Below are 11,923 nucleotides of genomic sequence, written 5' to 3'. Positions count from 1 at the left end.
GCGTGCTGCCTCAGCGGGGAAGGAACAGGCTCCAGGTAAAACGATGTAACAGAAGCGAGCGGCTGACATGTTGCAAAAGGCGGCAGGGGCCCTGGCTAGAACTGCCTGCTTGAATTTCCACTGACATCTGCTTCTGCGGAGACTGAAGGCCACAATAGTTTGGGGGTTTGGTCCCACAACCCCTTCCCCATCCCCCGTTTCCTCTGACCCTTACGAGGTGAGCACCTCCCCCAGCTGTTGCATCCGAAAGCTTTAGTGCCGCCAGAAACAAGACTCTGAGTTCTCGGTGTGCTCGGCTGGTCCCAGCACCCAGCTGTGGCCTTGCTCAGCATCCAGAAGAGACACTTCTAGAGACCTACATTGAGAGCTGCCCCTGGTGCCACAACCCCCCTGGGGTGAGGTCTGTACAGGGCAGCAGTGTAGGGGAGAAGGGGAAAGTGTTTTCTCTAGCGTCAGCCCCCAGGGAAGCTGCACTACCAGCAAATGACAGCAACGTGAGGTATTTCTGTTTCTTCATCCTGCTCCCTGGTGGCGGTGCAGCAAATGTCCCGTAATGATGAACCGCTGAGCTGTGAGGCGAATCACAGCCAAGTCCCCGGGACACACTCAGCAGGGCAGGTGAAGGGGACCAGCTGCCTCCAGAAATGTCACCTATTGTCAGAAATCCAACCCTCTCCTCGTGTCCCAGTCATGAGGCCAGAGTCTGAGAGGAGCCCAGGGCTTCAGGAGCCTTTCTGGTTACACCCGAGAGATGGGGTGGGGGAGGGTGAAGTGGGACTGCCAGGTTAGAGCGAGCTCTGGTGACAAGCGTGAGCACCCTCGCGGCGAGGTCCCCACTCCGCTCATCCACTTCCACCTCTACCTTGCGAGTCGTTCGGGTGGCTTACATGGTGCACAGAGGAAAATCCCCGGGAAGCAGCCTGTGACTGACATGGGGCAGCATCAGGCCCCAAGCCCAGGTGACCATGGGCCCAGGGCTCCAGGGACAAAAGTCCAGCCCAAGCAAGCGAGAGGGCAGGTTTGGGGGACACAATAAGAGTAACTCACCTGTTCACAGCCAGGACAAAGACCCAAAATAATGTCACAGAGTCTTGGTCGTATAAACAAGCCTGAAGTTAATATATTTCCTAGTTACAGCATTACTCACTGTGAACCAAAACAACCTTTCTGCCTCTTCCAAAGCAGCAGCCTCTCTTCTGGGGCATCAACAGCCCCACCCCCGCAGGGAGGGGGGCAAACGCAGGGGCCTATGGGAACACTCAGTTTGCTCAGCAGAGCCAGAGCCCACATAGGGCTCTTTGGAGCGGCCTCCTGGGAGGTATGTTCAAGGACGTGCTCTTTTGACACTCATAGGGACACAAGAGGGTCTCTGGAGAGGGATAAGGGGACCCGAGAGTCCCCTGGAGGAACCCAGCCAGGAAGACTCAAAGACTGGCCCACCAAGTCACACGGCCCGGGTCTCAGCTTCGATCTTTTGCTCCCCATGTAAGCTCTCGGGGTCCGGAAGCTGGGCCACACTCTGCCGGATGGCAATCTCGGGGCCACCTCCATACAAGGTGTTCAGGTAGTTCCAGGTCTCCTCAGAAATCTGCCCATAGTCAGCTCCTACAGTGCACAGGAGACACGCCCAGTGGGGGCTCCAGAAGGGCCAGGCCCCAGAGGGCAGGCAGGGCAACTATGGGCTTCTCATGCAACGCTGTCAAACATAAATCTCAGGATTTTCCAGAGTCACGTCCACTCTGCTAAGGACCCCAGAGGATATCTCTGGCTGCCATCCCATTTCCCTGGAGGTGGGGTTAACATAAAGGGCAGGGCAGGCAGAGCCATCGGAAAGTGACAGAGATGGGTGGGGGTGTGCAGTAGGGGCTGAGGACCCACGCAGAGCCCAAGCGCCTCAGACTATCTGCCCACCACCCTGGGCCTGGATGGGACATCTCAACCCAACTTTAAGACAGGCTGCAGGGGCTCCTGGGAGGACCGTGACTGGGTAGCAACCCAACAACCAGGGAATGCAGAGAGGCAGCTGGCTCAGCCTGGGAAGCCAGGGCTCCAGCCAGGCAAGACTCACCCTGCTTCAGCTGGATGTGGCCACTTCCTTTGATCTGCGCGATCCTGCTATTGTCAATGGGCCCAGGGGGCTCTGGAACAGACAGGGCTCAGGCTTAGTGCCACTGGGCCCCTCCAGCAGTGGGAAGACACCCCAGTCCCAGCCTCTGCCAGGGCCCTCCACCCCTCCACAGGTAACAGAGCCATTCTCAAAGGGTGACTCCAACTCCCAAAAAGGCTGTCCTGGGCCCCTGGAGCCCAAGCCAGGGGATCAGTGTGAAGTCTTTAACACAGTGAGGTGTCTGGGGCACTAAATCCTCATCTACCAGAAGTCTGAGAGCCAGGAGGAACTCACGGCATCCTGCTACCCCCCAGAGGGAATTTCTAGAACTCTCGTGCTAATTTCAGACTCTAGCTACTGTCAGCAGGAGCTGCTGCCCGGTGGACAATGCCCTAACCCCTGACGGTGGCTGCCCTCGCTGGACTTACTGCCCTACTGTGTGCCTGGCACTGCGCTTAGCAGTGTGCACACATCATCTCATTTCCTCCTCAACAGCCGCACGGGATGAGAACTGTTCACAGAGGCACACGCTGAGGCTGAGACAGATTAGGTAACCTGCACAGGTCAGAGCTGACAGCAGGCAAAACCAGGACCAAGTGAGTGCTGCAACTCCTGGATCACATCCTTAACCATAGCACGTCCTACGGTCTGGACCCCTACCAGGGGCCGCTGGCTGCCCGGCACCAAGGCCCAGGGGGCTGGATGGCAGTGAGCACTCCTCTTTCCCTAGTGCTGGCTGGTGCTTACGTGACAAGTGACAGACAAATGTCTGTGGCACAAAACCAGCAGCTCTGCTGACCCTGAGACTGCAGGGGACCTGAGAACCTCCCTTGTGATGGAGCCTGTCTCCTCTGCTGCCAATCAAAGGGGCCAGAGGAAACAGTGCCCAAGGTCCTTCCTGAGAGTCTGAAACCTTCTAGCAATGATAATTTATTACTGAGGGCAACAAACTTCTCAAAGGGAAGGGCCTGGCAGGTGAGGAACAGCAGCCTCTTGGGGGCTTCCCCAGCCTCAGCAAGGCGTGGAGAGCAGGGGAGGGCAGAGCGAGAATGGCCTCCTGTCCTGGGGCAGGCACTCCCAGGAAGGCTATGGCTGGGCTGGGAACAGTGGTCCCAGCTCTGGGGCCTGGAGAGCAGCTGTGTCCTCAGCTCATGCCCGGGGAAGGTGCTCACCTGGAGGGTAGCACCAGAGACCTGCAAGGGAGGCACAGACGGCTCCACAGCCCCTCGTCTCCCAACATCTACTGGCAGCATCCTCCCCACAGTCCTCCTCCCAGAGGCCACTCCACTTCCTGAGGATGGCAGCCCAGAGTCCCTCCTGAGGCCAGGGCGGAAGGCCGAGTGCCAGGCACAGAGCCAGAGCCCGAGCCCCTGCTCTACTCACCATTGTCCTTCCCCTTGACAAAGGCCTCCCACTCGCGGAACCACTGCATGCTGATGCAGTAGATGACGCTGGGTGACTCCTCTGCCTGGAAGGCCTTGTTCAGCTGGGATGGCGGGGAGAAAGCGACCAGAGGGGAGGGTCAGTTTCCAAACGTCCCGGCGTTTTCTTTACATCCTCACCCTGACTTTTATAAAAATACTAGATACTCAAGGTAAACTCCCAAGCAAGCTCAAAGAAAATAAACACCTCCCTCAATGCCACCACTCGGAGGCGACAGCTGGTCATCACTATCGTCACATTTGTCACATTTTGGTAAATCTCTTTTCAGTAACTTTTTTCAACCCAATTCGGATCACATGGTACACGCTGTTTTTTTCTCTCTCTTCATAGAATACGTCTATCTGCTCACATCTTTAACTACTCTTCTGACAGTCATCCTTTAATGGTCATGAAGCATGGGTGTCCTACAACATCTGTAGCCGCCCTCTCCACTGCTGAAGGCCGGATGTCCCGAGTCCCATCACAGCAGCACTGCAGGGAGGGGGCGTGCTCGGAGCCTCGGCCACGCACAGAGGCGCCCTTACTAAGTGGGATCACATTGGGAGGCGTTTCTGCGACTTGGTTTTCTCATTACTGATCTTTTTCAGGCATCTCCCCACCTCAGTTTGTATAACCGAGTAGTTCTCAACCAAGGGTGAGTCTGCCCCGCCCGTGAGACATCTGGCAACGCCTGGAGATAATCTGGGTTGTAACTTGCACCTAGTGGGGAGAAGCCAGGGATGCTGCTGGGCACCTACAACACACAGGACAACCCCCAACAAGGAATTATCCAGCCCAGGGTGTCAACAAAGCCAAGGTCAAAAAGCCCTGGTATATTCCTACCTTACTCTTTTTACCACTGCTTCACAGCCCACCATGTAGACGGACCTTAATTTACTCAACTCAGCCAGCACCTTCTATCAGTAAAAATTCTCTCAAATGTCTGGCCAGGCCTCCAGTCACTCTGGTCTCCCACAGAATACTTCTTCTAAACAAATGGCTGATTGCACACAGCCCCTTTGCCCCTGAGGTCCACCATGTCCTGAGCACAGGCTGGAGGAGCCGGTCTCCCATGCCACCCCAACCTGCAAGCACCTTGATGAAAGTGTCGATCTCGATCCTCCTGCGCTTGGCCAGAGCCTCAATCTCCACCTGGCAGATGGAGCACACGTACAGATGGTTCACGGTGGGGCCACCCCCAAACCTACACCCGGCGGGAGGGAGAGAAACACAAGACCTGAGGGGCGGGCCCTTGCCAGAAAGCAATTCCCGCCTTCCATGGGACCGGTTACTCTGGCTCTCCCTCAAGGTCTCAGAGGAGGTAAGGGTCCCCAGGAGGCTTTCCCTGACACTGCCTTTTCCTTCAGCTCCCTCTCGGTGCCGTCACATGTCTTCCTCACTAGGCTGAGCCACAGGAGCCGGCATGGGCACCTGCTCACCAGCGTGTCCACAGAACCCAGAAGAGCGCCTGCCACACAGCAGGTGCATCACAAATGCCTGCTTCATGGACAAAGGCCAGGAGTAGCACTCTTGCATCCTCTCCTGGCTACTAGGCAGGGAAGTGGGCAGGAGCTTTGCTGGCTGAGAGCTCCACTGGCCAGACCCTGAGGACAATGTCAAAGGGAGGCTGCAGGGGGTAGAGAGTATGTGGCCCAGGCCTGAGGGGATCCCCACAGGATGTGACGATGCATCTCCCTGTTAGGTCCTGACCTGCCCACTGGCAACAGGGCAAGGAGAGAGTCTGCTCCTAACCTGCAACTAAATGTAGTAAGTCTAATACAGTAAGAGACACAGGTGTAACCAGAACTTCTTGGCCTTTTTCCCAACTTGTATGACCATCCCTCAGCTATGGCAGATCCCACCCGTCGGGCTAAAGAATGATGGGGTTGGGAATGAGCACATGACCAGTTTGGGCTGCTGAGAGGCAGGCCTGGCTGGTCTGCAGCAGGAGAGTCACGCGCTCTTGGCCTTGCTGGATCTGAACCTGGAAGTTCACAGGCCAGACTGGCCCGAGCCCCCGCCAACACGAGCAGGGCCAGTGGGGAAGGAAAGGGCTGGGCCGGAGGCCCCAGTGCCCTGCCCTGCAGCCCCACCCCGAGGACTTTCAGTGAGACAAGTCAATACGCTCGCTTCTGCCTAAGCCAGTTTCCTGTCCCGTGTGACTGAAAGCGCCCAAATGGATTCACACAGATGACATGTGTCTCTTTCACTGCAGGCACAACTGTGCGTGTTTCTGGAAAGCTACCAGAGGGAAGTGCCCTCAGGGCAGGGCTGGCTTCCACCTTGTTCTGCTGCCTGAGTGAGGACAGCTTAGAGGTTCGTGGGTGTCAGTCCTTGCCTGGTCTCCTTTCCTGCCCAGCTGAGTCCCTGACCAGTGCAGAGGCAGGCCAATCTCTCCAGAAGAGGCTGACAAGGGCTCCTTACCTGTTGTAGAGGTGCTCCCAGACGTTCTGGGGCAGGATCACCACCAGGTCGTCAATGTAGTGGTATTTATTGGGTGGGATGCCTGTGGAGAAGACAGAGGGAGGAGAGCTGGGCGCTGAGGCGGCCCCTCAGCCCGCCCACCCCAGCAGGGCCAGCTGGCCAGGCACCCTCACCTCCATGGGAGCAGAGGAAGGTATGGTTGGTGATGGGCCCCGGCTCAGCGAAGGTGTTGAACTTGTTGAGCCATTCTCGGGACACGTAGAACCGCAGCAGGCTGGGTTCCCGCATGGCGGCCAGTGACACCACCTGCTGTCGCTCCCTCACGGCCTCCTCACTGCTCTTCCTGGAGGAGGGGTGGGAGAGGGGTGGATGGGGTGCAGCAGCTGGGCTGGTCTGCTGCCACAGTGGGGACACAGCCATGCCCTGCCTGGTCCACCTCCTGAGCCCCTCTGTGGTCTGTCCACATCTCAACAGCCCCGCTGCCCAGGCCCTCGTTCTGGCCACCGGCATCTCCCCGGGACCACTGTAGAGGCCCCCAACTTGGCTCCTTACCACTGGGCTTTTCCACTTTCCCCAAAGCAGCCAGGGGGCTCTCTCTTAAAAACTCCAGTCCTTGCTTCCCCCAGCTTAAACCCCTCCCAGGCTCCCCTCAGCCATATCCCCAGAGTAAAGCCCTGAGCAGCTGCGGCAGGACACCCAGAGCCCACAGGTTGCAGGTGTGGGGCCCAGTCACTGTTCTTCAGCTGGCCCAGCCCCACCAGAGCTACCTGCATCCAGCGCCTCACACCTGTAGAAGAGGACATAGGCCTCGGCGTTCTGCACCACCGTCTCATGGACCTCGGTGACATACTGGTCATCAAACTCATACCACTGCCCATTGATGACGTTTTGACAGTAGGCGATGTAGTGCCCACCTGCAGCGGGAGAGGAAGGCAGGTTACAGGGACCCTAGGAGACTGGGGCAGGGCTGCTGGGAGCAGGCAGCAGCCAGACTTACTGCCTGCTGTGCCGTGGTGGCAGATGACTGACAGGAGGTCGTAGGTGGTGATCTGGGACATGCACTCCTTGGCAAGGAAGGGGCGCAGGTCGAGGCCCTCCAGGGGGAAGGAGACGTGGCTGTTGATTTTGAACGAGTACATCACCTCATGCCGAAAGCGCTTCAGGTGAATGCATAGGATCTGAGGGGGCAGGGGAGGGTGCTGGTCATCCCAGAGCTGGCTAGGGCCCTGGGACTTCAGCACCCTAGCTGGCCCCACAGGAGAGCTCTGAGACCTGCAGCTCTCAGTGACCCACCAGGCCACTGTTGACCCATGCCCTAAACCACTCAGGGCCTTGTCATCAACACAGAAAATGACAAGAAACTTTGCAGCTAAAGCCTTCCACAGGTGCACAGGCTACCTGATGGGGTGGCGCTCACTTGCTCCACCTGAACAGAACACTCTCCACAGGCAAGCTGACCCAGGCTCACTTTAGTCACACGGCCAGCAGCAGGTGTCCAGGCCTGATGCTGGGGCTGAGCAACACTCACGCAGGATCTGCTGCCGAGATGGGCCATTCCTAAGAAGGGCTGGCCTACTGGCCACAGGACACTGGCCCCTCCTCTGTCAGTGGCCATCAAAAGAACTCTGACAACCAGTTTTGTTGGTGCCTCTTCTTAGAATCCTTCTTCACAAAGGTTGTCCAAACCTGCTCAGCATCATCATGAGCACTGAACTTCCATCTTGGGCTACTCTCTGCTTTGCTCACCCACAGTGGCCTTAACAGGTTCCAGCAAGATCATTCCTGCTTGTTCCACTCTCCCTCCACAAGGCCAACACCACCTTCAGGTCTCACAAGTCACTCCCTCAGGCAGGCCTTCCCTGGGAGCCCTGACTGGGCCAGGACTGCCACTATTTCCCCACTCTGCTACTGACGGGGCCACATCTGTCTTACTGGCTGTGGTACCCTCAGCGGCCCCATGCCTGCCTCACAAACATGCTGAACGACGACTGAGCTGAGGCCACAAAGAGAGAGGACCCTAAGTTACCAAGGGAAAAACGTGCCCTCTCCTTCCCATGATGACTCCCGGCCAAATCTATAGAATCTCCATGGACCCTCTTTGGCTCAGAAACTGGCTGTTTCTGAGTGGGAATGGGGGATCAACCTCCACACAGTCCCACTAGCTTGCTGCACTGCAGGATGTGAGTTTGGAGAAGAAGGCTGAAGAGGCAGGGGAGGGCTGCCCACTCACCTCGGGCAGCCGGAGCACTTTACAGTACTTCACTCCATTCCGCAACCTGGGGAGGAGAGGGCAAGGAGAGAGGCTGGGGGAGCCACTGGCCTCGGTGTTGGGGGAGCAGAGGAACCAGGTGAGCCCCCCTCCCCCAACCTGGTCACCTCTGTGAGGACAGGATTGAGCTCTCTAACTAAGAGAGACACTGGGGGATCCCGGGGGGAGTTCTGTGGAGCGCAGACAGACCACAGAGGTGGGGAATGGGAAAGCAGTTACTCACTTCTTACATCGCTCGCAGCTGTACATGTTGTCACCTGGAACAGTAAAATAAAGGGACTGGGGTTAGCAAGGGTGGGAAACAGGGCACAGGGCTGAGATCAGAAGATGTGAACATGCCTAAGAAATAAAACCAGAAAGGAACCAAAGGAAGGGAAGATCCTGGCTACACGTCAAAGGCAGAATCCACAGCCAGGAAAAAATGGACATATTTGACTCTGGAAACACTTAAACTCATGTATGAACATCACCATCGATAAAATTAAAAGGCAAAATAGGTAGGAAATGCAACATTAAAGACAGACTGAGTACTAAAATCTTTAACATACAAAGAGTTTTCCCAAAGGTTAACAAGACACCAAACACTCAAAAGAAAAATATGAAAAGAATAGAAACAGGAAATATCAAAATAATGCAAACAGCCAGTACACTTATGAAAAAAAAAAGTTCAACCTCACCCATAATCAAGAAAACGCAAAATTAAGGAAAGGCAAGATATCATTTTGCCCATCAAATTGGCAAAACTTAAAACCTGGTTACCACCCCAGAGTTGCAAGGCAGCGAGAGGCGCAAGAGAACATGCAGCCTCAGGCCCAGATGCAGGCGGCAGTGTGGGACAATAACGTGTCCACTTTTGAAGCAAAACCTGGCAGTGTAATACTACAAACCTTATGCTGTACATTTCCCTGAGCAGTTGACTGTGTGTGTCTGCATGAGGATCCAGACAAAGCCCCTGAAAACCATGTGGAGTTCCCAGCAACCCCACCCCAGCCTACCCAGTCCACTCACCCTTCAGCTCATCGGCAGCAAAAAAGGCAGCAAGGCAGTCCTCTAGCGTGACAACAGGCCCCCAAAACCAGCTAGGGGTACAGGATACCACGAACCTATGGAGACAGAAAGGGGGTGGCAGGGGTGTTGCCAGGTCCCAGGCAAGAAGAAGATTGGGGGGACTTGGGTTTGCTCCAGGCCTGAGCCCCAGAAGGACCCTGATGAGCCAGGGAGGCAGTATGGCATAGTGAGTGGAAGGGGCACAGGTGTGGAGCCAGACACCTGGGTTCAAACCCTGGTGCCACCAGCTACGCATCCTTGCACAAGTGATTTCACCTGTTCCCACTCTCGCTGTCCTCACCCGTGAGGGCCGATGATCACAGCACCCGCTCCCCTGGGCAGCTGTATGGGCCCCTGACGTCATGCAGGTAAAGCTCCCATCATGGCATGCAGTGAGGGCTCAGCAGAGCTGCCTGCACACTCTAGCTGCTGCCCTTCTAGCTGCCTCTCATTCACTCTTCCCGTTCCTGTCCTCCAACGCCATGGGCCCATCGTTTGGTTCCAAATCGGGACCACCCATGCAGTCCCAATGTGGCCAAGGAACCAATCCACCCTGACCCAGCTAACTCAATGCGTCCTTCAGCCTCGAGTTCCCTTCCAGAATCTCCCTGGTCTCTGCAAATGCTTGTACTTTGCTGAAGGCCTATTTCCTGCCCAGACTGTGAGTGCCAGGAAGGCCAGGCCAGGACCCATCCTGTTTTCCCAGTGGGCGAGAAGGTGGATGTACCGTCGGATATATTCCACGATGAAGGCAAGCCAACCCTGGGAGGCATAGCTATCCCCGCAGGTGCCTGGCTTGGCCGGCACATTCTGGTAGATGGCCGAGTGGAGCTTGGCCAGGTCCTCCTTGCCAGGAATGGGCAGTGAAAGGTCCTGGAATGTCTCCACTGTGGTGGACACCTATGGGGTAGAAGGTCAGCCTGGGTCTCCATCTTCCAGAGTCCTGCCCTGCTCTGACTGAACAGTGTCTGCACCACAAATTCCAGCCACCAGATGGCAGTGTAGGGGAGAGAGCACGCTCTCCAAGCCCTGGGAGCCCAGCAACCAGGTCCTCCCCCAGTAGAAAGGTAGCATCAGGTGCAGATTCTCTTCCACCACCCTCAACCGGAGTGAGTACCACTGATTCTGCAGGCAGTCCTTTCTCATCCCAGAAACACTTACCCGGTCACAGGTGAGACACTGCACGAGGCTGAGGATGGAGCCGTCGAAGATGTCAGAGATGACACTGCGGTAGCGCTGCTCCTTTCGCCTTCGGCTGCCAGTGGTCAGGACCTGGGCTGGGGGCACAGCATGGGACTAGGCCCAATCTCCACCTGTCTGTCTGGGGCAAGGGACGGGCACTGGGGCTTCCTCTGCCAGGACACAGGGTCAAATCTTTGAGTCACGTGACTGGGGCTGCAATTCACCTCTCGTGCCCCAGTGTTATCACCTGTAAAATGGGGGTCCCCCACACTGGTCCTTGTGGTGGTATGAGCATTCAAAGAGAGAAGTACGCAGCCCAGTCCCTGGCAACCAGTGCTTGAAAATGGCAGCCATAGGCACTGTTTCCACTCCTAGTCCAGAGCTCACATGCAGAGAGTGTGCTGGACCCCTCCGCCCCACTCCTCCAAACCTTTCTTGAGCACGTACGATGGCCCCATTCTCACAGGACTTGCACGAGGAGGGGTGCTGGACAGCTTGTGGATGGGGCTGCAGGGGCGAGAGGAGCTGCGCATGTGGGCATCATTGTCCGGCTCTGGGGACAGAAAGGGGACTGTGCTGAGACCAGGGCAGCCAAGCCAGCCAGGCCAGGGTCCCCACGTCAGCTCCAAGGCCTGATCAGGAAGAGGACCTGCCAGCAGCTTTTAACGGGACTAAGGCCTGAACCCACACGTCTCCTGCATCCTGTGCCCACCGCTAGCCCCAAACATGTCGGAATGGAGTTGTCCACACATTTCACTTTCCCAACTGAGGGCTCAGGGCTGCAGGCAGGGCTCTGAGTTTGGCTCCAGCTTTATAGCTAAGTGAAATCTCTGAGGCTGCTTTCTCACCTGTAAGCTGGGGCTAGTGGTAGGCTCCACCTCCCAGGGTGGTTGGGAAGACTGAGTGGGCTACTGCATGGTGGTGCCTGGCACACAGTAGGTGCCAAACAAATGCGGCTGCTGGTCCAATTGCTGTGCTTTCTCCCAGCAGCCCTGAGCAGCCCTTGGCTGTCTGATACCTGGCGTCCGGCAGGGGCTGGCGGAACATGGCGATGGTGGCAGAGTCTCCACGTGCTGGTCGTCAAGGGCAGCCAGAGCGGTGTCCACATCAGCATCCTCGTCCACTTGCTCAGAGTTTGTGCGCTGCTGGCCCCAGGAGAACTTGCGGTCCTTCATCCGCTCCTTCTCGGATATGGCGCGGCCCGCCTCGTCTGGGATCAGCAGCTCTGTCTCAGCCTGCGAGCCGCCCCCGCCACGACCCTGCCCGTCACCCTCACCCCGGTCACTGCTTGAGTCACAGGACAGGAACTCATCCTCTGACGGGCTCCGGTCGCCCTCCCGCTTCTCCTCTGTGTCACTTGAGTCGGAGTCCCGAGCCTCTGTCACTGCTGCCGCCGTCGCCACTGCCACCTCTGGTTCCTTGAGCTCCTCATGCAGCTGGTCCATCAGGCACCGCAGGAACTCCTGGGTGTC

General features: G+C 57.0%; 1 protein-coding gene across 4 annotated transcripts in view; it reads right to left on the bottom strand.

The window, feature by feature from the left end:
• Window position 1: 1 nt before the first annotated feature.
• Window positions 2–11,923, bottom strand: part of USP20 (ubiquitin specific peptidase 20) — a 47,949-nt gene continuing 36,027 nt past the window's right edge. For 2 of the 4 annotated variants that reach the window (XM_023730805.1, XM_004375757.2), the window contains exons 11-25: window positions 11,470–11,923; window positions 10,882–11,004; window positions 10,431–10,546; window positions 9,997–10,169; window positions 9,231–9,325; window positions 8,446–8,479; window positions 8,184–8,229; window positions 6,951–7,131; window positions 6,741–6,867; window positions 6,127–6,296; window positions 5,954–6,035; window positions 4,625–4,733; window positions 3,491–3,593; window positions 2,069–2,140; window positions 2–1,605 (exon numbers count right to left, since the gene is read on the bottom strand). In XM_023730805.1, coding sequence (XP_023586573.1) covers window positions 1,445–1,605; window positions 2,069–2,140; window positions 3,491–3,593; window positions 4,625–4,733; window positions 5,954–6,035; window positions 6,127–6,296; window positions 6,741–6,867; window positions 6,951–7,131; window positions 8,184–8,229; window positions 8,446–8,479; window positions 9,231–9,325; window positions 9,997–10,169; window positions 10,431–10,546; window positions 10,882–11,004; window positions 11,470–11,923 — 2,046 coding nt within the window. In that variant the 3' untranslated portion in view covers window positions 2–1,444. The remainder of the gene's footprint in view (window positions 1,606–2,068; window positions 2,141–3,490; window positions 3,594–4,624; window positions 4,734–5,953; window positions 6,036–6,126; window positions 6,297–6,740; window positions 6,868–6,950; window positions 7,132–8,183; window positions 8,230–8,445; window positions 8,480–9,230; window positions 9,326–9,996; window positions 10,170–10,430; window positions 10,547–10,881; window positions 11,005–11,469) is intronic. The other 2 variants (XR_002823997.1, XR_002823998.1) reach the window with 2 other exon arrangements.

This window comes from Trichechus manatus, unplaced genomic scaffold (genome assembly GCF_000243295.1).
Source record: "Trichechus manatus latirostris isolate Lorelei unplaced genomic scaffold, TriManLat1.0 scaffold00038, whole genome shotgun sequence".
In the NCBI taxonomy this organism is placed as follows: Eukaryota; Metazoa; Chordata; class Mammalia; order Sirenia; family Trichechidae; genus Trichechus; species Trichechus manatus.
Note: the sequence above shows the minus strand (reverse complement) of the source record. Positions and strands in the feature narration are given on the sequence as shown.